The 27194-nt window shown below is 48.1% G+C and overlaps 1 protein-coding gene across 1 annotated transcript in view; it reads right to left on the bottom strand.

Annotated features, from left to right (window-relative positions):
* Window positions 1–9219, bottom strand: part of LOC120986650 (beta-enolase) — a 50762-nt gene extending 41543 nt beyond the window's left edge. Inside the window, exons 1-4 of the mRNA XM_040415314.1 lie at window positions 9189–9219; window positions 4792–4882; window positions 4549–4644; window positions 4399–4457 (exon numbers count right to left, since the gene is read on the bottom strand). Coding sequence (XP_040271248.1) covers window positions 4399–4457; window positions 4549–4644; window positions 4792–4876 — 240 coding nt within the window. The 5' untranslated portion in view covers window positions 4877–4882; window positions 9189–9219. The remainder of the gene's footprint in view (window positions 1–4398; window positions 4458–4548; window positions 4645–4791; window positions 4883–9188) is intronic.
* Window positions 9220–27194: the final 17975 nt, after the last annotated feature.

Genomic DNA, 27194 nt, shown 5'->3' with positions numbered 1-27194 from the left:
GGGGGCCGGCCGCACTGGCCACCAATGAGTTAACTACAGGGGAGGGAGGGGGGCCCACTGGCCACCAACGAGTTAACTACAGGGGAGGGAGGGGGGGGGGGCGGCCGCACTGGCCACCTATGTGTTAACTACAGGGGGGGGGGGGCTGCCCCAGGCAGCAGGGGGCAGTCATGTACACAGTTCTTTTAGTATATTCTAACCTGAAGCGTCCCCATCACCATGGGAACGCCTCTGTGTTAGAATATACTGTCGGATTTGAGTTTCACGATGTAACTCAAATCGGACGGTATATTCTAACATAGAGGCGTTCCCATGGTAATGGGGACGCTTCAAGTTAAAATATACCATCGGATTGGAGAAAACTCCGATCCCATGGTATATTAACTCCTGACTTTACATTGAAAGTCAATGGGGGACGGATCCGTTTGAAATTGCACCATATTGTGTCAACGTCAAACGGATCCGTCCCCATTGACTTGCATTGTAATTCAGGACGGATCCGTTTGGCTCCGCACGGCCAGGCGGACACCAAAACGACTTTTTTTTCATGTACGTGGATCCTCCAAAAATCAAGGAAGACCCACGGACGAAAAAACGGTCACGGATCACGGCAAAACGGAACCCGTTTTTGCGGACCGCAAAAAAATACGGTCGTGTGCATGAGGCCTAAGACAGATAGTAGTGCCTCATAAAATAGTTATCAGTCATCGTTCCCCATATGTCTGCTTTATGTTGGGATCATTTTGTAATTGTCATTTCCTTTTTTTAGAACATTAGAAGGCTTAGGCCGAGTGTGACCCGTGATCCGTGCCCGTGCTGCAAATTGCGGGCCGTAATGCACGATCGCCAGCCGTTCCGCAAAAAGATAGGACATGTTCTATCTTTTTGCGGAACGGAAGTACGGGACGCAACCCCACGGAAGCACTCCGTAGTGCTTCCGAGGGATCCCGTTCCGTGCGGCCGTTCCGCAATTCCTGATTTGCGGACCCATTAAAGTGAATGGGTCCGCATCCATGATGCGGAATGCACACGGAACTGTGGCCGTGTATTGCGTTCGTGTGAACTAGGCCTTAGAAGTTTAGAAGCCATTTTTCTAATTTTTCAAAACCATTTTTTTAAGCACCAATTCAGATATAAAGTGATTTTGAGGAGCTTACATAATGGAAACCACCCATAAATTACCACATTTTAGAAACCCCTCAAATTATTCAAAAATGATGTTACAAACTTTGTTAACCCTTTAGATGTTCCACAAGAATTAAAGGAAAATGGAGGTGAAATTTCAAAATTTCATGTTTTATGCAGATTTTTCATGTTAATCAAATTTTACAGAAATACCCCATATGTGGTAGTAAACTGCTGTCGGGGCACATGGCAGTGGTCAGAAGGAAAGGAGCGCCATATGGAGGCAGATTTGGCTAGAATGGGTATTGGGCAACATTTTGTATGTGAAGAGACCCTGACGTTTTACGGAATTTGGAAACACTTGGCTGTGAAAATGAAAACTTTCATTTCTTCCAATACAATTATACTTTAGCCCCAAATTTTTCATTTTTACAAGGGGTAACAGGAGAAAAAGCACCCATAATTCGTTACCCATTTTCTCCTGAATACGGCAACACCCCATATGTGGTGGTAAACTGCTGGGGGGGGGTGGGGCACATGGCAGGACTCAGAATGGAAGGAGCATCATATTGCTTTTGCAGCGCACATTTGGATGGATTGGTTTATGGGCACCATTGATTTTTATTTTTTGAGTGATTGTCCTTTGTGGGGGCTTCATTTTTGCAGGATGAAGTGATCTTTTCATTGGTACCATTTTAGGGTACATAAGAATTTTTTGATCACTTGGTATTAGACTTTTTGTAAGGCAAGGTGAGGCTTATTTTTTTTTACAGAATTCACCTGAGGGGGCATCTCATGTCATATTTTATAGAGCAAGTTGTTACGGACGCGGTGATACCCAATATGTCTATTATTTTTTAACAGATTTAAATCTTGTTTTTGTGTTGCCATTTTCTGACTGCCCAATTTTTTTTATTTTTTGGATGATTGTCTTAGATAGGGTCTCAATTTTTGCAGGATGAGATGACGGATTGATTGGTACCATTTTGGGGTACATATGCCTTTTGATCGCTTGGTATTACACTTTTTGTGAGGAAAGGTGACCAAAAAATGGCTGTTTTGCTATTTTTTCTTTTTTTTACTGCATTCACCTGACAGGGTGGATCATGTGATATTGTTATAGAGCTGGTCGATACGGATGCGGCAATACCTAACCTTATTTTTTGTATTGTAATGCATTGGCTGTAAGTGTATTACTCACTGTAATACACTTACAGCCTTCCTGCCTGTGAGATTTCACAGGCTAACAGGGAAGGCAGCCGCGATGCCGAAGGAAGGCAGCACGGGGACCCGATGGGGACGGGGGTGCACATGCTGATGCTGATGGCGATGCCGGCGCATACAGCAGGGGTCTGGCTAAAAGGAACAGCCGGTCCCCTGCAGCTGATCGGGCGGGGGCGCAGCTCCTGCACCCGACTGATCAGAGCGCTGTAGTATTACGGCGCTGGTCGGAAAGTCACTTCCCGCAGCGCCATACTATTACGGCGCTGGTTGGGAAGGGGTTAATGAATGGACTTCAGATCTATGGTCTGAAGCTCGATTAGCTCAAGCCTAATTACCATTGTGTCATTGCCATTGAGTATCATTGAAGCTCTAATGTAAGTCTATGAGAGACGGAAAGTGTAACATTGTATTTATTTGTGCTGAGTTTCTCCACTCCACCCCTCCCGCTAGAAGGTTCTAGTTCAGCCAGAAACTGTGTATAAGGAGAGCAAAGCCCCTGGTGTTCTGCAGTTAGTGATTAGTGCTTAGAAGAGAAGACTCTGCCAGTCTGCATGAGTGACCAGAAGAAGACGGTGTGACGGGGATACTCTGCCACAGACCCTGGACCTCAAGCCTTTGACCAGGGGTACCAGCCTTCTGAGAGAGAGAGGGACAGCTAAGCTCAGGCCTTTCCTCAGTATCAAACCCTTCTTCTGTAAGGGAGGAGACTGGAGATGCCAGCACTATGCCTCATCTCAGGGAGAAGGCTGGAGAAGCCAGTCCTATGCCTCATCTCAGGGAGGAGACTAGAGAAGCCAGCCCTATGCCTCATCTCAGGGAGAAGGCTGGAGAAGCCAGCCCTATGCCTCATCTCAGGGAAGAGACTAGAGAAGCCAGCCCTATGTCTCATCTCAAGGAGGAGACTAGAAAAGCCAGCCCTATGCCTCATCTCAGGGAGGAGACTGGAGAAGCCAGCCCTATGCCTCATCTCACGGAGGAGACTAGAGAAGCCAGCCCTATGCCTCATCTCAGGGAGGAGACTGGAGAAGCCAGCCCTATGCCTCATCTCAGGGAGGAGACTAGAGAAGCCAGCCCTATGCCTCATCTCAGGGAGGAGACTTGAGAAGCCAGCCCTATGCCTCGTCTCAGGGAGGAGACTGGAGAAGCCAGCCCTATGCCTCATCTCAGGGAGGAGACTAGAGAAGCCAGCCCTATGCCTCATCTCAGGGAGGAGACTAGAGAAGCCAGCCCTATGCCTCATCACAGGGAGGAGACTAGAGAAGCCAGCCCTATGCCTCATCTTAGGGAGGAGACTGGAGAAGCCAGCCCTATGCCTCATCTCAGGGAGGAGACTGGAGAAGCCAGCCCTATGCCTCATCTCAGGGAGGAGACTGGAGAAGCTGGCCTTATGCCTCGTCTCAGGGAGGAGACTGGAGAAGCTGGCCCTATACCTCGTCCTAGGGAGGAGACTGGAGAAGCCAGCCCTATGCCTCATTCCGGGAAGAGACTAGAGAAGCCAGCCCTATGCCTCATCTCAGGGAGGAGACTGGAGATGCCAGCCCTATGCCTCGTCTCAGGGAGGAGACTGGAGAAGCCGGCCCTATGCCTCATCTCAGGGAGGAGACTGGAGAAGCCAGCCCTATGCCTCGCCTGTATTGTTTTGCACCTGAATTCCTCCAGTAAAGAAGCCCCCTGGTTACTGCAGACCCTGACTCTCTGGACTCATTTCCTACTGGGGTGCACCACACCTTACCATCCCTTCCAGAGAGCAGCAACACGGGGTGACACCTTGATGGTGTCCAGAGGACTCAGCATAGTGTTGCGGCCACCCCAAACCCGGCCACTGCAATCTGACCATCAGAAACCTGACCACTAGAACCCTGACAATCAGACATCTGATCACCAGACCTCAGACTATCCAGACCTCTGACTATCCAGACCTCTGACTATCCAGACCTCTGATTATCCAGACCTCAGACTATCCAGACCTCTGACTATCCAGACACCTGACCACCAGACCTCTGACCACCAAGCCCTGACCACCAGTGTATTTGCTGTGATCTCACCTACCTTCTCTAACAAGGCTGGGACGATAGTCTTGTTGATGTGCTCCACGGCCTTCTGGACACCTGTTGGGAGTAGTAGTGGTTACAGAACATGTAGAGTATGAATGATAATGGAGAGTGAGAGTCTCTGGGCTGACCACCATGTCCACCTCACCTTTTCCCAGATATCGGGATTTGTCCCCATCTCTGAGCTCCAGGGCTTCATAGATTCCAGTGGAGGCGCCGCTGGGGACGGCTGCCCGAAACAGACCTGCAGTATTGAGGGCATCATGTAAGAACCTGCACAACAGATAGCAATCTATATCCTGAAATACTCTGTGCTGCACCTCCAGGATATTGACCCTAATCTTATTGGCTCTCCTTTTGTATTTTGGGTATATGAATGATATAGACGCACCTTTCCCAGTGTACAGGTCCACCTCTACAGTAGGGTTACCCCTGGAGTCCAAGATCTCCCGAGCATGAATCTTCTGAATAGACATGTTGCCCTGAAGAGGGAGATATGGATCACATGACTATGTAACAATAATGCAAAGTACTGATCACATGGCTGTGTAATAATACTGATATATACTGATAATGATCACATGGCTGTGTAATAATACTGATATATACTGATAATGATCACATGGCTGTGTAATAATACTGATATATACTGATAATGATCACATGGCTGTGTAATAATACTGATATATACTGATAATGATCACATGGCTGTGTAATAATACTGATATATACTGATAATGATCACATGATTGTATAATAACACTGATATATACTGATAATGGTCACATGGCTGTATAATAATACTGATATATACTGATAATGATCACATGGCTGTATAATAATACTGATATATACTGATAATGATCACATGGCTGTATAATAATACTGATATATACTGATAATGATCACATGGCTGTGTAATAATACTGATATATACTGATAATGATCACATGGCTGTGTAATAATACTGATATATACTGATAATGATCACATGGCTGTGTAATAATACTGATATATACTGATAATGGTCACATGGCTGTGTAATAATACTGATATATACTGATAATGATCACATGGCTGTGTAAAAAAACTGATATATACTGAAAATGATCACATGGCTGTGTAATAATACTGATATATACTGATAATGATCACATGGCTGTATAATAATACTGATATATACTGATAATGATCACATGGGTGTGTAATAATACTGATATATACTGATAATGATCATATGGCTGTATAATAATACTGATATACACTGATAATGGTCACATGACTGTATAATAATACTGATATATACTGATAATGGTCACATGACTGTATAATAATACTGATATATACTGATAATGATCACATGACTGTGTAATAAAACTGATATGTACTGATAATGGTCACATGACTGTATAATAATACTGATATATACTGATAATGATCACATGGCTGTGTAATAATACTGATATATACTGATAATGATCACATGACTGTGTAATACAACTGATATGTACTGATAATGGTCACATGACTGTATAATAATACTGATATATACTGATAATGATCACATGGCTGTGTAATAATACTGATATATACTGATAATGATCACATGGGTGTGTAATAATACTAATATACACTGATAATGATCACATGACTGTGTAATAATACTGATATACACTGATAATGATCACATGGCTGTGTAATAATACTGATATATACTGATAATGGTCACATGACTGTATAATAATACTGATATACACTGATAATGATCACATGGCTGTGTAATAATACTGATATACACTGATAATGATCACATGGCTGTGTAATAATACTGATATATACTGATAATGATCACATGGCTGTTTAATAATACTGATATACACTGATAATGGTCACATGACTGTGTAATAATACTGATATATACTGATAATGATCACATGGCTGTATAATAATACTGATATATACTGATAATGATCACATGGCTGTATAATAATACTGATATATACTGATAATGGTCACATGACTGTATAATAATACTGATATATACTGATAATGGTCACATGGCTGTATAATAATACTGATATATACTGATAATGATCACATGACTGTGTAATAATACTGATATACACTGATAATGGTCACATGACTGTATAATAATACTGATATATACTGATAATGATCACATGACTGTGTAATAATACTGATATACACTGATAATGATCACATGGCTGTGTAATAATACTGATATATACTGATAATGGTCACATGGCTGTGTAATAATACTGATATGTACTGATAATGATCACATGGCTGTATAATAATACTGATATGTACTGATAATGATCACATGACTGTATAATAATACTGATATGTACTGATAATGATCACAACACTGTATAATAATACTGATATACACTGATAATGATCACATGACTGTGTAATAATACTGATATACACTGATATTGGTCACATGACTGTATAATAATACTGATATATACTGATAATGATCACATGACTGTGTAATAATACTGATATACACTGATAATGATCACATGGCTGTGTAATAATACTGATATATACTGATAATGGTCACATGGCTGTGTAATAATACTGATATATACTGATAATGATCACATGGCTGTATAATAATACTGATATATACTGATAATGATCACATGGCTGTATAATAATACTGATATATACTGATAATGATCACTTGGCTGTGTAATAATACTGATATATACTGATAATGATCACATGGCTGTGTAATAATACTGATATATACTGATAATGATCACATGACTGTGTAATACAACTGATATGTACTGATAATGGTCACATGGCTGTATAATAATACTGATATATACTGATAATGATCACATGGCTGTATAATAATACTGATATATACTGATAATGATCACATGGCTGTATAATAATACTGATATATACTGATAATGATCACATGGCTGTGTAATAATACTGATATATACTGATAATGATCACATGGCTGTATAATAATACTGATATATACTGATAATGATCACTTGGCTGTGTAATAATACTGATATACACTGATAATGATCACATGGCTGTGTAATAATACTGATATATACTGATAATGATCACATGGCTGTGTAATAATACTGATAATGATCACATGCCTGTATAATAATACTGATATATACTAATAATGATCACTTGGCTGTATAATAATACTGATATGTACTGATAATGATCACATGACTGTGTAATAATACTGATATACACTGATAATGATCACATGACTATAATAATACTGATATACACTGATAATGACCACATGGCTGTATAATAATGCTGATAATGATTACATGACATTATAACAGTACGGCTCTGTATAATAGCCCCGTACACGGACTGCACATGTAGCTCGGGTTGTTCTTGCATCTAGAATTATCTCTGGAGGTTTATAAATAGTCTCTGGAGACGGATAAAGGTCAGGACAGTAATAGCCGAAGGGAAAGGTCACCGGGGCTGTGACATTCACCTCAGGGGCCCTGGTGCCCCCGCTCCATACAATATTGTGTCCTGGTTGTGACATCACAACATGTAATGTCAGGGGCAAAGATATATCATATAATGTGCAGGGCGGGAGTAAATGTATAATGTACAGTACATAAAGTATAATATATAACGTACAGGAGTAAATGTATAATATAAATGACAGTATAAGAGTAAATTTATAATATACAGTATATAAAGTACAGTATACAATGTAAGATATAGGAGTAAATGTATAGTATACAGTATATAATGTACAGTATATAATGTACAGTATAGGAGTAAATGTATAATATACAGTATATAAAGTACAGTAAAGGAGTAAATGTATAATATACAGTATATAAAGTACAGTAAAGGAGTAAATGTATAATATACAGTATATAAAGTACAGTAAAGGAGTAAATGTATAGTATACAGTATATAATGTACAGTATATAAAGTACAGTATAGGAGTAAATGTATAATATACAGTATATAAAGTACAGTCCAGGTGGTGAGTCTATATAATGCATGGTGCAGGTCTTATTATGTAATAGACAGTCCAGGTGAAGATGATAAGTATTGTAGGGGTTAATATATAATATACTGCATAGGAATAAGTGGGCAATGCGGTGAGGAATAAATCCTCCAGTATATAATGTACAGAAGAGGTGGTGATATATAATGTGCAAAGGAGATGGGAAGTTGCAGAGGTGGCGCTCAGTGGGTGCTATATGTAAGGAGCAGCGGTATCGCGGCAGAACCACACAAATCTGCCGCACAGGGGAGACAATGTAATGTATTAAGATACTGCGCTGAAGGACATATTGTGGTAAGTATTACTGTACAGGTGACTAGCACACGAAGATATATCACTATACTACAGGTACTCAGCTGGTTACAGACCATGTACCTGTAGTGGGGGCTTCTGTCCGCGTCCCCGCACTTGGTAATAAGGCGATGTTTTCTTCTTTGCTTTTGTTTCTATGTTCGGTAATTATCTTCTCTCATTCAGAACACCAAGAAAAACCGAAGATAGAAACAAAAGCAAAGAAGAAAACCTCGCCTTATTACCAAGTGCGGGGACGCGGACAGAAGCCCCCACTACAGGTACATGGTCTGTAACCAGCTGAGTACCTGTATAGTGATATATCTTCGTGTGCTAGTCACCTGTACAGTAATACTTACCACAATATGCCCTTCAGCGCAGTATCTTAATACATTATATATAATGTACAGAAGAGGTGGTGATATATAATGTGCTCTTACCGGTTGTGTAGGTGCCACTGGCTGGTGGGTGCTGTGTCTGCACTCAGTCCTGTCTTATATAGAGGGAGGGAGATGCTGGGACGAGCACCCAGCAGGGAGGGGGCACCCGGGGCACCCACCCACCGCCCATATAATGTACTCATGGGATCAGAGCGCTGCCCACTGGTGCCCCTAGTACTCCTCACCCTGAACATTGACAACACAGGTGGATCCTACTGCATCCAAACAAAGCCCCCCAATAATACCCCCTGTGTAATTACCCCTCATTCCCCCTGCTCCTGTGTAATTACCCCTCATACCCCCTGCCCCTGTGTAATTACCCCTCATTCCCCCTGCTCCTGTGTAATTACCCCTCATACCCCCTGCCCCTGTGTAATTACTCCTCATACCCCCTGCCCCTGTGTAATTACTCCTCATACCCCCTGCCCCTGTGTAATTACTCCTCATACCCCCTGCTCCTGTGTAATTACTCCTCATACCCCCTGCCCCTGTGTAATTACTCCTCATACCCCCTGCTCCTGTGTAATTACTCCTCATACCCCTGCCCCTGTGTAATTACTCCTCATACCCCCTGCCCCTGTGTAATTACTCCTCATACCCCCTGCCCCTGTGTAATTACTCCTCATACCCCTGCCCCTGTGTAATTACTCCTCATACCCCCTGCTCCTGTGTAATTACTCCTCATACCCCCTGCCTATGTGTAATTACTCCTCATACCCCCTGACCCTGTGTAATTACTCCTCATACCCCCTGCCCCTGTGTAATTACTCCTCATACCCCCTGCTCCTGTGTAATTACTCCTCATACCCCCTGCCTATGTGTAATTACTCCTCATACCCCCTGACCCTGTGTAATTACTCCTCATACCCCTGCCCCTGTGTAATTACTCCTCATACCCCCTGCCCCTGTGTAATTACTCCTCATACCCCCTGCCCCTGTGTAATTACTCCTCATACCCCTGCCCCTGTGTAATTACTCCTCATACCCCCTGCTCCTGTGTAATTACTCCTCATACCCCCTGCTCCTGTGTAATTACTCCTCATACCCCTGCCTATGTGTAATTACTCCTCATACCCCCTGCCCCTGTGTAATTACCCCTCATACCCGCTGCTCCTGTGTAATTACCCCTAATACCCCCTGCTCCTGTGTAATTACTCCTCATACACCCTGCTCCTGTGTAATTACCTCTCATACCCCCTGCCCCTGTGTAATTACTCCTCATACCCCCTGCTCCTGTGTAATTACTCCTCATACCCCTGCCCCTGTGTAATTACTCCTCATACCCCCTGCCCCTGTGTAATTACTCCTCATACCCCCTGCCCCTGTGTAATTACCCCTCATACCCGCTGCTCCTGTGTAATTACCCCTAATACCCCCTGCCCCTGTGTAATTACTCCTCATACCCCCTGCTCCTGTGTAATTACTCCTCATACCCCTGCCCCTGTGTAATTACTCCTCATACCCCCTGCCCCTGTGTAATTACCCCTCATACCCCCTGCTCCTGTGTAATTACTCCTCATACACCCTGCTCCTGTGTAATTACCTCTCATACCCCCTGCCCCTGTGTAATTACTCCTCATACCCCTTGCTCCTGTGTAATTACCCCTCATACCCCCTGCTCCTGTGTAATTACTCCTCATACCCCCTGCTCCAGTGTAATTACCTCTCATACCCCCTGCCCCTGTGTAATTACTCCTTATACCCTCTGCTCCTGTGTAATTACTCCTCATACCCCCTGACCCTGTGTAATTACCCCTCATACACCCTGCTCCTGTGTAATTACTCCTCATACCCCCTGACCCTGTGTAATTACTCCTCATACCCCCTGCTCCTGTGTAATTACTCCTCATACCCCTGCCCCTGTGTAATTACTCCTCATACCCCCTGCCCCTGTGTAATTACTCCTCATACCCCCTGCCCCTGTGTAATTACCCCTCATACCCGCTGCTCCTGTGTAATTACCCCTAATACCCCCTGCCCCTGTGTAATTACTCCTCATACCCCTGCCCCTGTGTAATTACTCCTCATACCCCCTGCCCCTGTGTAATTACTCCTCATACCCCCTGCCCCTGTGTAATTACCCCTCATACCCGCTGCTCCTGTGTAATTACTCCTCATACCCCCTGCTCCTGTGTAATTACTCCTCATACACCCTGCTCCTGTGTAATTACCTCTCATACCCCCTGCCCCTGTGTAATTACTCCTCATACCCCCTGCTCCTGTGTAATTACCCCTCATACCCCCTGCTCCTGTGTAATTACTCCTCATACCCCCTGCTCCAGTGTAATTACCTCTCATACCCCCTGCCCCTGTGTAATTACTCCTTATACCCTCTGCTCCTGTGTAATTACTCCTCATACCCCCTGACCCTGTGTAATTACCCCTCATACACCCTGCTCCTGTGTAATTACTCCTCATACCCCCTGACCCTGTGTAATTACTCCTCATACCCCCTGCTCCTGTGTAATTACCCCTCATAACCCCTGCTCCTGTGTAATTACTCCTCATACCCCCTGACCCTGTGTAATTACCCCTCATACCCCCTGCTCTTGTGTAATTACTCCTCATACTCCCTGACCCTGTGTAATTACTCCTCATACCCCCTGCTCCTGTGTAATTACCCCTCATACCCCCTGCTCCTGTGTAATTACTCCTCATACCCCCTGCTCCTGTGTAATTACTCCTCATACCCCCTGCCCCTGTGTAATTACTCCTCATACCCCCTGCTCCTGTGTAATTACTCTTCATACCCCCTGCTCCTGTGTAATTACTCCTCATACCCCCTGCCCCTGTGTAATTACCCCTCATACCCCCTGCCCCTGTGTAATTACCCCTCATACCCCCTGCTCCTGTGTAATTACCCCTCATACCCCCTGCCCCGTGTAATTACTCCTCACACCCCCTGCTCCTGTGTAATTACCCCTCATACCCCCTGCTCCTCTGTAATTACCCCTCATACCCCCTGCTCCTGTGTAATTACTCCTCATACCCCTGCCCCTGTGTAATTACTCCTCATACCCCCTGCTCCTGTGTAATTACCCCTCATACCCCCTGCCCCTGGGTAATTACTCCTCATACCCCCTGCCCCTGTGTAATTACCCCTCATACCCCCTGCTCCTGTGTAATTACTCCTCATACCCCCTGACCCTGTGTAATTACTCCTTATACCCCCTGCTCCTGTGTAATTACCCCTCATAACCCCTGCTCCTGTGTAATTACTCCTCATACCCCCTGACCCTGTGTAATTACTCCTCATACCCCTGCTCCTGTGTAATTACCCCTCATACCCCCTGCTCCTGTGTAATTTCCCCTCATACCCCCTGCCCCTGTGTAATTACTCCTCATACCCCCTGCTCTTGTGTAATTACTCCTCATACCCCCTGCCCCTGTGTAATTACTCCTCATACCCCCTGCTCCTGTGTAATTACTCCTCATACCCCTGCCCCTGTGTAATTACTCCTCATACCCCCTGCCCCTGTGTAATTACTCCTCATACCCCCTGCCCCTGTGTAATTACCCCTCATACCCGCTGCACCTGTGTAATTACCCCTAATACCCCCTGCTCCTGTGTAATTACTCCTCATACACCCTGCTACTGTGTAATTACCTCTCATACCCCCTGCCCCTGTGTAATTACTTCTCATACCCCCTGCCCCTGTGTAATTACTCCTCATACCCTCTGCTCCTGTGTAATTACTCCTCATACCCCCTGACCCTGTGTAATTACCCCTCATACCCCCTGCTCCTGTGTAATTACTCCTCATACCCCCTGACCCTGTGTAATTACTCCTCATACCCCCTGCTCCTGTGTAATTACCCCTCATACCCCCTGCTCCTGTGTAATTACTCCTCATACCCCCTGCTCCTGTGTAATTACTCCTCATACCCCCTGCCCCTGTGTAATTACTCCTCATACCCCCTGCTCCTGTGTAATTACTCTTCATACCCCCTGCTCCTGTGTAATTACTCCTCATACCCCTGCCCCTGTGTAATTACCCCTCATACCCCCTGCCCCTGTGTAATTATCCCTCATACCCCCTGCTCCTGTGTAATTACCCCTCATACCCCCTGCTCCTGTGTAATTACTCCTCATACCCCCTGACCCTGTGTAATTACCCCTCATACCCCCTGCTCCTGTGTAATTACTCCTCATACTCCCTGACCCTGTGTAATTACTCCTCATACCCCCTGACCCTGTGTAATTACCCCTCATACCCCCTGCTCCTGTGTAATTACTCCTCATACTCCCTGACCCTGTGTAATTACTCCTCATACCCCCTGCTCCTGTGTAATTACCCCTCATACCCCCTGCTCCTGTGTAATTACTCCTCATACCCCCTGCTCCTGTGTAATTACTCCTCATACCCCCTGCCCCTGTGTAATTACTCCTCATACCCCCTGCCCCTGTGTAATTACTCCTCATACCCCCTGCCCCTGTGTAATTACTCCTCATACCCCCTGCCCCTGTGTAATTACTCTTCATACCACCTTCTCCTGTGTAATTACTCCTCATACCCCCTGCCCCTGTGTAATTACCCCTCATACCCCCTGCCCCTGTGTAATTACCCCTCATACCCCCTGCTCCTGTGTAATTACCCCTCATACCCCCTGCCCCGTGTAATTACTCCTCATACCCCCTGCTCCTGTGTAATTACCCCTCATACCCCCTGCTCCTGTGTAATTACCCCTCATACCCCCTGCTCCTGTGTAATTACTCCTCATACCCTTGCCCCTGTGTAATTACTCCTCATACCCCCTGCTCCTGTGTAATTACCCCTCATACCCCCTGCCCCTGTGTAATTACTCCTCATACCCCCTGCCCCTGTGTAATTACCCCTCATACCCCCTGCTCCTGTGTAATTACTCCGCATACCCCCTGACCCTGTGTAATTACTCCTTATACCCCCTGCTCCTGTGTAATTACCCCTCATAACCCCTGCTCCTGTGTAATTACTCCTCATACCCCCTGACCCTGTGTAATTACTCCTTATACCCCCTGCTCCTGTGTAATTACCCCTCATACCCCCTGCTCCTGTGTAATTTCCCCTCATACCCCCTGCCCCTGTGTAATTACTCCTCATACCCCCTGCTCTTGAGTAATTACTCCTCATACCCCCTGCCCCTGTGTAATTACTCCTCATACCCCCTGCTCCTGTGTAATTACTCCTCATACCCCTGCCCCTGTGTAATTACTCCTCATACCCCCTGCCCCTGTGTAATTACTCCTCATACCCCCTGCCCCTGTGTAATTACCCCTCATACCCGCTGCACCTGTGTAATTACCCCTAATACCCCCTGCTCCTGTGTAATTACTCCTCATACCCCCTGCCTATGTGTAATTACTCCTCATACCCCCTGACCCTGTGTAATTACTCCTCATACCCCTGCCCCTGTGTAATTACTCCTCATACCCCCTGCCCCTGTGTAATTACTCCTCATACCCCCTGCCCCTGTGTAATTACTCCTCATACCCCTGCCCCTGTGTAATTACTCCTCATACCCCCTGCTCCTGTGTAATTACTCCTCATACCCCCTGCTCCTGTGTAATTACTCCTCATACCCCTGCCTATGTGTAATTACTCCTCATACCCCCTGCCCCTGTGTAATTACCCCTCATACCCGCTGCTCCTGTGTAATTACCCCTAATACCCCATGCTCCTGTGTAATTACTCCTCATACACCCTGCTCCTGTGTAATTACCTCTCATACCCCCTGCCCCTGTGTAATTACTCCTCATACCCCCTGCTCCTGTGTAATTACTCCTCATACCCCTGCCCCTGTGTAATTACTCCTCATACCCCCTGCCCCTGTGTAATTACTCCTCATACCCCCTGCCCCTGTGTAATTACCCCTCATACCCGCTGCTCCTGTGTAATTACCCCTAATACCCCCTGCCCCTGTGTAATTACTCCTCATACCCCCTGCTCCTGTGTAATTACTCCTCATACCCCTGCCCCTGTGTAATTACTCCTCATACCCCCTGCCCCTGTGTAATTACCCCTCATACCCCCTGCTCCTGTGTAATTACTCCTCATACACCCTGCTCCTGTGTAATTACCTCTCATACCCCCTGCCCCTGTGTAATTACTCCTCATACCCCTTGCTCCTGTGTAATTACCCCTCATACCCCCTGCTCCTGTGTAATTACTCCTCATACCCCCTGCTCCAGTGTAATTACCTCTCATACCCCCTGCCCCTGTGTAATTACTCCTTATACCCTCTGCTCCTGTGTAATTACTCCTCATACCCCCTGACCCTGTGTAATTACCCCTCATACACCCTGCTCCTGTGTAATTACTCCTCATACCCCCTGACCCTGTGTAATTACTCCTCATACCCCCTGCTCCTGTGTAATTACTCCTCATACCCCTGCCCCTGTGTAATTACTCCTCATACCCCCTGCCCCTGTGTAATTACTCCTCATACCCCCTGCCCCTGTGTAATTACCCCTCATACCCGCTGCTCCTGTGTAATTACCCCTAATACCCCCTGCCCCTGTGTAATTACTCCTCATACCCCTGCCCCTGTGTAATTACTCCTCATACCCCCTGCCCCTGTGTAATTACTCCTCATACCCCCTGCCCCTGTGTAATTACCCCTCATACCCGCTGCTCCTGTGTAATTACTCCTCATACCCCCTGCTCCTGTGTAATTACTCCTCATACACCCTGCTCCTGTGTAATTACCTCTCATACCCCCTGCCCCTGTGTAATTACTCCTCATACCCCCTGCTCCTGTGTAATTACCCCTCATACCCCCTGCTCCTGTGTAATTACTCCTCATACCCCCTGCTCCAGTGTAATTACCTCTCATACCCCCTGCCCCTGTGTAATTACTCCTTATACCCTCTGCTCCTGTGTAATTACTCCTCATACCCCCTGACCCTGTGTAATTACCCCTCATACACCCTGCTCCTGTGTAATTACTCCTCATACCCCCTGACCCTGTGTAATTACTCCTCATACCCCCTGCTCCTGTGTAATTACCCCTCATAACCCCTGCTCCTGTGTAATTACTCCTCATACCCCCTGACCCTGTGTAATTACCCCTCATACCCCCTGCTCTTGTGTAATTACTCCTCATACTCCCTGACCCTGTGTAATTACTCCTCATACCCCCTGCTCCTGTGTAATTACCCCTCATACCCCCTGCTCCTGTGTAATTACTCCTCATACCCCCTGCTCCTGTGTAATTACTCCTCATACCCCCTGCCCCTGTGTAATTACTCCTCATACCCCCTGCTCCTGTGTAATTACTCTTCATACCCCCTGCTCCTGTGTAATTACTCCTCATACCCCCTGCCCCTGTGTAATTACCCCTCATACCCCCTGCCCCTGTGTAATTACCCCTCATACCCCCTGCTCCTGTGTAATTACCCCTCATACCCCCTGCCCCGTGTAATTACTCCTCACACCCCCTGCTCCTGTGTAATTACCCCTCATACCCCCTGCTCCTCTGTAATTACCCCTCATACCCCCTGCTCCTGTGTAATTACTCCTCATACCCCTGCCCCTGTGTAATTACTCCTCATACCCCCTGCTCCTGTGTAATTACCCCTCATACCCCCTGCCCCTGTGTAATTACTCCTCATACCCCCTGCCCCTGTGTAATTACCCCTCATACCCCCTGCTCCTGTGTAATTACTCCTCATACCCCCTGACCCTGTGTAATTACTCCTTATACCCCCTGCTCCTGTGTAATTACCCCTCATAACCCCTGCTCCTGTGTAATTACTCCTCATACCCCCTGACCCTGTGTAATTACTCCTTATGCCCCCTGCTCCTGTGTAATTACCCCTCATACCCCCTGCTCCTGTGTAATTTCCCCTCATACCCCCTGCCCCTGTGTAATTACTCCTCATACCCCCTGCTCTTGTGTAATTACTCCTCATAACCCCTGCCCCTGTGTAATTACTCCTCATACCCCCTGCTCCTGTGTAATTACTCCTCATACCCCTGCCCCTGTGTAATTACTCCTCATACCCCCTGCCCCTGTGTAATTACTCCTCATACCCCCTGCCCCTGTGTAATTACCCCTCATACCCGCTGCACCTGTGTAATTACCCCTAATACCCCCTGCTCCTGTGTAATTACTCCTCATACACCCTGCTACTGTGTAATTACCTCTCATACCCCCTGCCCCTGTGTAATTACTTCTCATACCCCCTGCCCCTGTGTAATTACTCCTCATACCCTCTGCTCCTGTGTAATTACTCCTCATACCCCCTGACCCTGTGTAATTACTCCTCATACCCCCTGCTCCTGTGTAATTACCCCTCATACCCCCTGCTCCTGTGTAATTACTCCTCATACCCCCTGCTCCTGTGTAATTACTCCTCATACCCCCTGCCCCTGTGTAATTACTCCTCATACCCCCTGCTCCTGTGTAATTACTCTTCATACCCCCTGCTCCTGTGTAATTACTCCTCATACCCCTGCCCCTGTGTAATTACCCCTCATACCCCCTGCCCCTGTGTAATTATCCCTCATACCCCCTGCTCCTGTGTAATTACCCCTCATACCCCCTGCTCCTGTGTAATTACTCCTCATACCCCCTGACCCTGTGTAATTACCCCTCATACCCCCTGCTCCTGTGTAATTACTCCTCATACTCCCTGACCCTGTGTAATTACTCCTCATACCCCCTGACCCTGTGTAATTACCCCTCATACCCCCTGCTCCTGTGTAATTACTCCTCATACTCCCTGACCCTGTGTAATTACTCCTCATACCCCCTGCTCCTGTGTAATTACCCCTCATACCCCCTGCTCCTGTGTAATTACTCCTCATACCCCCTGCTCCTGTGTAATTACTCCTCATACCCCCTGCCCCTGTGTAATTACTCCTCATACCCCCTGCCCCTGTGTAATTACTCCTCATACCCCCTGCCCCTGTGTAATTACTCCTCATACCCCCTGCCCCTGTGTAATTACTCTTCATACCACCTTCTCCTGTGTAATTACTCCTCATACCCCCTGCCCCTGTGTAATTACCCCTCATACCCCCTGCCCCTGTGTAATTACCCCTCATACCCCCTGCTCCTGTGTAATTACCCCTCATACCCCCTGCCCCGTGTAATTACTCCTCATACCCCCTGCTCCTGTGTAATTACCCCTCATACCCCCTGCTCCTGTGTAATTACCCCTCATACCCCCTGCTCCTGTGTAATTACTCCTCATACCCTTGCCCCTGTGTAATTACTCCTCATACCCCCTGCTCCTGTGTAATTACCCCTCATACCCCCTGCCCCTGTGTAATTACTCCTCATACCCCCTGCCCCTGTGTAATTACCCCTCATACCCCCTGCTCCTGTGTAATTACTCCGCATACCCCCTGACCCTGTGTAATTACTCCTTATACCCCCTGCTCCTGTGTAATTACCCCTCATAACCCCTGCTCCTGTGTAATTACTCCTCATACCCCCTGACCCTGTGTAATTACTCCTTATACCCCCTGCTCCTGTGTAATTACCCCTCATACCCCCTGCTCCTGTGTAATTTCCCCTCATACCCCCTGCCCCTGTGTAATTACTCCTCATACCCCCTGCTCTTGTGTAATTACTCCTCATACCCCCTGCCCCTGTGTAATTACTCCTCATACCCCCTGCTCCTGTGTAATTACTCCTCATACCCCTGCCCCTGTGTAATTACTCCTCATACCCCCTGCCCCTGTGTAATTACTCCTCATACCCCCTGCCCCTGTGTAATTACCCCTCATACCCGCTGCACCTGTGTAATTACCCCTAATACCCCCTGCTCCTGTGTAATTACTCCTCATACACCCTGCTCCTGTGTAAATACCTCTCATACCCCCTGCCCCTGTGTAATTACTTCTCATACCCCCTGCCCCTGTGTAATTACTCCTCATACCCTCTGCTCCTGTGTAATTACTCCTCATACCCCCTGACCCTGTGTAATTACCCCTCATACCCCCTGCTCCTGTGTAATTACTCCTCATACCCCCTGACCCTGTGTAATTACTCCTCATACCCCCTGCTCCTGTGTAATTACCCCTCATACCCCCTGCTCCTGTGTAATTACTCCTCATACCCCCTGCTCCTGTGTAATTACTCCTCATACCCCCTGCCCCTGTGTAATTACTCCTCATACCCCCTGCTCCTGTGTAATTACTCTTCATACCCCCTGCTCCTGTGTAATTACTCCTCATACCCCTGCCCCTGTGTAATTACCCCTCATACCCCCTGCTCCTGTGTAATTACCCCTCATACCCCCTGCTCCTGTGTAATTACTCCTCATACCCCCTGACCCTGTGTAATTACTCCTTATACCCCTGCTCCTGTGTAATTACTCCTCATACCCCCTGCCCCTGTGTAATTACTCCTCATATTCCATGCTGCTGAGTAATTACCCCTCATACCCCCTGCCCCTGTGTAATTACTCCTCATACCCCCTGCCCCTGTGTAATTACCCCTCATACCCCCTGCCCCTGTGTAATTACTCCTCATACCCCTGCCCCTGTGTAATCACTCCTCATACCCCCTGCCCCTGTGTAATTACTCCTCATACCCCCTGCCCCTGTGTAATTACTCCTCATACCCCCTGCCCCTGTGTAATTACTCCTCATACCCCCTGCCCCTGTGTAATTACTCCTCATACCCCCTGCCCCTGTGTAATTACTCCTCATACCCCCTGACCCTGTGTAATTACCACTCATACCCCCTGCTCCTGTGTAATTACCCCTCATACCCCCTGCTCCTGTGTAATTACTCCTCATACCCCCTGACCCTGTGTAATTACCACTCATACCCCCTGCTCCTGTGTAATTACCCCTCATACCCCCTGCTCCTGTGTAATTACCCCTCATACCCCCTGCCCCTGTGTAATTACTCCTCATACCCCCTGCCTCTGTGTAATTACTCCTCATACCCCTGCCCCTGTGTAATTACTCCTCATACCCCCTGCTCCTGTGTAATTACTCCTCATTCCCCCTGCCCCTGTGTAATTACTCCTCATACTCCCTGCCCCTGTGTAATTACTCCTCATACCCCCTGCTCCTGTGTAATTACCCCTCATACCCCCTGCCCCTGTGTAATTACTCCTCATACCCCCTGCCCCTGTGTAATTACCCCTCATACCCCCTGCTCCTGTGTAATTACTCCTCATACCCCATGACCCTGTGTAATTACTCCTTATACCCCCTGCTCCTGTGTAATTAGCCCTCATAACCCCTGCTCCTGTGTAATTACTCCTCATACCCCCTGACCCTGTGTAATTACTCCTTATACCCCCTGCTCCTGTGTAATTACCCCTCATACCCCCTGCTCCTGTGTAATTACCCCTCATATCCCCTGCTCCTGTGTAATTACCCCTCATACCCCCTGCTCCTGTGTAATTACTCCTCATACCCCCTGCCCCTGTGTAATTACTCCTCATACCCCTGCCCCTGTGTAATTACTCCTCATACCCCCTGCTCCTGTGTAATTACTCCTCATTCCCCCTGCCCCTGTGTAATTACTCCTCATACCCCCTGCTCCTGTGTAATTACCCCTCATACCCCCTGCCCCTGTGTAATTACTCCTTATACCCCCTGCCCCTGTGTAATTACTCCTCATTCCCCCTGCCCCTGTGTAATTACTCCTCATACCCCCTGCCCCTGTGTAATTACTCCTCATACCCCCTGCCCCTGTGTAATTACTCCTCATTCCCCCTGCTCCTGTGTAATTACCCCTCATACCCCCTGCCCCTGTGTAATTACTCCTCATACCCCCTGCTCCTGTGTAATTAACTCTCATACCCCCTGCCCCTGTGTAATTACCCCTCATACCCCCTGCCCCTGTGTAATGACCCCTCATACCCCCTGCCCCTGTGTAATTACCTCTCATACCCCCTGTGTAATTACCCCTCATACCCCCTGCCCCTGTGTAATTACCCCTCATACCCCCTGCTCCTGTGTAATTACTCCTCATTCCCCCTGCCCCTGTGTAATTACTCCTCATACCCCCTGCTCCTGTGTAATTACCCCTCATACCCCCTGCCCCTGTGTAATTACCCCTCATTCCCCCTGCTCCTGTGTAATTACCCCTCATACCCCCTGCCCCTGTGTAATTACTCCTCATACCCCCTGCTCCTGTGTAATTACCCCTCATACCCCCTGCCCCTGTGTAATTACCCCTCATTCCCCCTGCTCCTGTGTAATTACCCCTCATACCCCCTGCCCCTGTGTAATTACTCCTCATACCCCTTGCTCCTGTGTAATTACCTCTCATACCCCCTGCCCCTGTGTAATTACTCCTCATACCCCCTGCCCCTGTGTAATTACCCCTCATACCCCCTGCTCCTGTGTAATTACTCCTCATACCCCTGCCCCTGTGTAATTACCCCTCATACCCCCTGCTCCTGTGTAATTACCCCTCATACCCCCTGTGTAATTACCTCTCATACCCCCTGCCCCTGTGTAATTACCCCTCATACCCCCTGTGTAATTACCCCTCATACCCCCTGCCCCTGTGTAATTACTCCTCATACCCCCTGCCCCTGTGTAATTACCCCTCATACCCCTGCCCCTGTGTAATTACTCCTCATACCCCCTGCCCCTGTGTAATTACTCCTCATACCCCCTGCCCCTGTGTAATTACCCCTCATTCCCCCTGCTCCTGTGTAATTACCCCTCATACCCCCTGCCCCTGTGTAATTACTCCTCATACCCCCTGCTCCTGTGTAATTAACTCTCATACCCCCTGCCCCTGTGTAATTACCCCTCATACCCCCTGCCCCTGTGTAATGACCCCTCATACCCCCTGCCCCTGTGTAATTACCTCTCATACCCCCTGTGTAATTACCCCTCATACCCCCTGCCCCTGTGTAATTACCCCTCATACCCCCTGCTCCTGTGTAATTACTCCTCATTCCCCCTGCCCCTGTGTAATTACTCCTCATACCCCCTGCTCCTGTGTAATTACCCCTCATACCCCCTGCCCCTGTGTAATTACCCCTCATTCCCCCTGCTCCTGTGTAATTACCCCTCATACCCCCTGCCCCTGTGTAATTACTCCTCATACCCCCTGCTCCTGTGTAATTACCCCTCATACCCCCTGCCCCTGTGTAATTACCCCTCATTCCCCCTGCTCCTGTGTAATTACCCCTCATACCCCCTGCCCCTGTGTAATTACTCCTCATACCCCTTGCTCCTGTGTAATTACCTCTCATACCCCCTGCCCCTGTGTAATTACTCCTCATACCCCCTGCCCCTGTGTAATTACCCCTCATACCCCCTGCTCCTGTGTAATTACTCCTCATACCCCTGCCCCTGTGTAATTACCCCTCATACCCCCTGCTCCTGTGTAATTACCCCTCATACCCCCTGTGTAATTACCTCTCATACCCCCTGCCCCTGTGTAATTACCCCTCATACCCCCTGTGTAATTACCCCTCATACCCCCTGCCCCTGTGTAATTACTCCTCATACCCCCTGCCCCTGTGTAATTACCCCTCATACCCCTGCCCCTGTGTAATTACTCCTCATACCCCCTGCCCCTGTGTAATGACCCCTCATACCCCTGCCCCTGTGTAATTACTCCTCATACCCCCTGTGTAATTACCTCTCATACCCCCTGCCCCTTTGTAATTACCCCTCATACCCCCTGTGTAATTACCCCTCATACCCCCTGCCCCTGTGTAATTACTCCTCATACCCCCTGCCCCTGTGTAATTACTCCTCATACCCCCTGCACCTGTGTAATTACCCCTCATACCCCTGCCCCTTTGTAATTACTCCTCATACCCCCTGCCCCTGTGTAATGACCCCTCATACCCCCTGCCCCTGTGTAATTACTCCTCATACCCCCTGCCCCTGTGTAATTACTCCTCATACCCCCTGCTCCTGTGTAATTACCTCTCATACCCCCTGCTCCTGTGTAATTACTCCTCATACCCCCTGCCAGTGGCGTACCAAGGGGGGGGCGGGGGGGCTGCCCGCCCCGGGTGCCACTCACAAGGGGGGTGCCATGACGGAGTCACCCCTCCATCCACTGCTGCACCGCGACGCGACTCCGCCAGGCGCCGGCTTTTGTGGAAGGATTATTGCGGCGGCGCGCAACATGACGTCACGACGCTGACGCCGCGCCGCCTTCACGGATCTTTTAAAGAAGCGGAAGGATCCATTACCAGCGGTCGGACGGAGCCTGAGGCATCATCAAAATGTGAGTAAATAATTGTGTAATTAAGGGGTGTGTGTGTGTGTATTTAAGTGGGGGTTTGTAATTAAGGGATGTGTGTGTGTAATTAAGGGATGTGTGTGTGTAATTAAGGTGGGGAGGGAGGGGGTGTAATTAAATGTAAATCCTTTCAAATTACCTCGGCCTAATAGACTGAGTGGTCACTTTGGATCTGTGTTTTTTTTTGTTTCTAGAAAGCTGTTCAGTAATTATTTAAGTTTAATTTATTTCCAAGTTCATTTATTTTTCACAGTTATAGTTTTTTCAAGTTGATATAGAGCTTACAAATTTGTAATAAATATTATTGAAAACATTCAAAAAAGTTTGTGCATGTTTTCTTAACTTTCTTGGGGGGGGTGCCAAACAAAGGGTTCGCCCCGGGTGCCAAATGCTCTAGGTATGCCCCTGCCCCCTGCCCCTGTGTAATTACCCCTCATACCCCCTGCTCCTGTGTAATTACTCCTCATACCCCCTGACCCTGTGTAATTACTCCTTATACCCCCTGCTCCTGTGTAATTGCCCCTCATACCCCCTGCCCCTGTGTAATTACTCCTCATACCCCTGCCCCTGTGTAATTACTCCTCATACCCCCTGCCCCTGTGTAATTACTCCTCATACCCCTGCCCCTGTGTAATTACTCCTCATACCCCCTGCTCCTGTGTAATTACTCCTCATACCCCCTGACCCTGTGTAATTACTCCTTATACCCCCTGCTCCTGTGTAATTGCCCCTCATACCCCCTGCCCCTGTGTAATTACTCCTCATACCCCCTGCCCCTGTGTAATTACTCCTCATTCCCCCTGACCCTGTGTAATTACTCCTCATACCCCCTGCCCCTGTGTAATTACTCCTCATACCCCCTGCCCCTGTGTAATTACCCCTCATTCCCCCTGCTCCTGTGTAATTACCCCTCATACCCCCTGCCCCTGTGTAATTACTCCTCATACCCCCTGCTCCTGTGTAATTACCTCTCATACCCCCTGCCCCTGTGTAACTACTTCTCATACCCCCTGCCACTGTGTAATTACCCCTCATACCCCCTGTGTAATTACCCCTCATACCCCCTGCCCCTGTGTAATGACCCCTCATACCCCCTGCCCCTGTGTAATGACCCCTCATACCCCCTGCCCCTGTGTAATTACCTCTCATACCCCCTGCTCCTGTGTAATTACTCCTCATACCCCCTGCCCCTGTGTAATTACTCCTCATACCCCCTGCCCCTGTGTAATTACCCCTCATACCCCCTGCTCCTGTGTAATTACTCCTCATACCCCCTGCTCCTGTGTAATTACTCCTCATACCCCCTGACCCTGTGTAATTACCCCTCATACCCCTTGCGTAATTACTCCTCATACCCCCTGCCCCTGTGTAATTACCCCTCATACCCCCTGCCCCTGTGTAATGACCCCTCATACCCCCTGCCCCTGTGTAATTACCTCTCATACCCCCTGCCCCTGTGTAATTACCCCTCATTCCCCCTGCTCCTGTGTAATTACCCCTCATACCCCCTGCCCCTGTGTAATTACTCCTCATACACCCTGCTCCTGTGTAATTACCTCTCATACCCCCTGCCCCTATGTAATTACTCCTCATACGCCCTGCCCCTGTGTAATTACCCCTCATACCCCCTGTGTAATTACCCCTCATACCCCCTGCCCCTGTGTAATTACTCCTCATACCCCCTGCCCCTGTGTAATTACTCCTCATACCCCCTGCCCCTGTGTAATTACTCCTCATACCCCCTGCCCCTGTGTAATTACTCCTCATACCCCCTGCCCCTGTGTAATTACTCCTCATTCCCCCTGACCCTGTGTAATTACTCCTCATACCCCCTGCCCCTGTGTAATTACTCCTCATACCCCCTGTCCCTGTGTAATTACCCCTCATTCCCCCTGCTCCTGTGTAATTACCCCTCATACCCCCTGCCCCTGTGTAATTACTCCTCATACCCGCTGCTCCTGTGTAATTACCTCTCATACCCCCTGCCCCTGTGTAACTACTTCTCATACCCCCTGCCACTGTGTAATTACCCCTCATACCCCCTGTGTAATTACCCCTCATACCCCCTGCCCCTGTGTAATGACCCCTCATACCCCCTGCCCCTGTGTAATTACTCCTCATACCCCCTGCCCCTGTGTAATTACTCCTCATACCCCCTGCCCCTGTGTAATTACCCCTCATACCCCCTGCTCCTGTGTAATTACTCCTCATACCCCCTGCTCCTGTGTAATTACTCCTCATACCCCCTGCCCCTGTGTAATTACCCCTCATACCCCCTGCGTAATTACTCCTCATACCCCCTGCCCCTGTGTAATTACCCCTCATACCCCCTGCCCCTGTGTAATGACCCCTCATACCCCCTGCCCCTGTGTAATTACCTCTCATACCCCCTGCCCCTGTGTAATTACCCCTCATTCCCCCTGCTCCTGTGTAATTACCCCTCATACCCTCTGCCCCTGTGTAATTACTCCTCATACACCCTGCTCCTGTGTAATTTCCTCTCATACCCCCTGCCCCTATGTAATTACTCCTCATACGCCCTGCCCCTGTGTAATTACCCCTCATACCCCCTGTGTAATTACCCCTCATACCCCCTGCCCCTGTGTAATTACTCCGCATACCCCCTGCCCCTGTGTAATTACCTCTCATACCCCCTGCCCCTGTGTAATTACCCCTCATACCCCCTGCTCCTGTGTAATTACCCCTCATACCCCCTGCTCCTGTGTAATTAACCCTCATACCCCCTGTTGCTGTGTAATTACTCCTCATACCCCCTTCCCCTGTGTAATTACCCCTCATACCCCTGCTCCTGTGTAATTACCCCTCATATTCCACGCTGCTGAGTAATTACCCCTCATACCCCCTGTTGCTGTGTAATTACCCCTCATACCCCCTGCCCCTGTGTAATTACGCCTTATACCCCCTATTCCTGTGTAATTACCCCCCATACCCCCTGCCCCTGTGTAATTACCCCTCATACCCCCTGCTCCTGTGTAATTAACCCTCATACCCCCTGTTGCTGTGTAATTACTCCTCATACCCCCTGCCCCTGTGTAATTATGCCTTATACCCCCTACTCCTGTGTAATTACCCCCAATACCCCCTGCCCCTGTGTAATTACCCCTCACATTCCACGCTGCTGTGTAATTACCTCTCATACCCCCTGCTCCTGTGTAATTACCCTTCATACCCCCAACTCCTGTGTAATTACGCCTTATACCTCCTACTCCTGTGTAATTACCCCTCATACTCCCTGCCCCTGTGTAATTACACCTAATACCCCCTACTCCTGTGTAATTACCCCCTATACCCCCTGCTCATGTGTAATTACCCCTCATATTCCACGCTGCTGAGTAATTACCCCTCATACCCCCTGCCCCTGTGTAATTACACCTTATACCCCCTACTCCTGTGTAATTACCCCTAATACCCCCTGCCCCTGTGTAATTACCCCTCATACCCCCTGCTCCTGTGTAATTACCCCTCATCCCCCCTACTCCTGTGTAATTATCCCCCATACCCCCTGCCCCTGTGTAATTACCTTTCATACCCCCTACTCCTGTGTAATTACCCCCCATACCCCCTGCTCATGTGTAATTACCCCTCATATTCCACGCTGCTGAGTAATTACCCCTCATACTGCCTTCTGCTGTGTAATTACCACTGCCACTCTATACTCTGACTGCCCGCCACGCTGCTCCCTGAAGAGCCGGTTTTACCCGGCGAAACGCGTTGGAGGAATTAGGGCTTATACTCTATGAGGGTTTTCTAAATAGGTCGGAGGTTCCAGCTGGCCGGGGTCGCTCTTCTCAGGGCGGGTGCTCCGACTACAGC

The sequence above is a fragment of the Bufo bufo genome, chromosome 1 (genome assembly GCF_905171765.1).
Source record: "Bufo bufo chromosome 1, aBufBuf1.1, whole genome shotgun sequence".
Classification (NCBI taxonomy): Eukaryota; Metazoa; Chordata; class Amphibia; order Anura; family Bufonidae; genus Bufo; species Bufo bufo.
The sequence above is the reverse complement of the archived record's forward strand: the minus strand, read 5'-3'. Positions and strand labels throughout refer to the sequence as shown.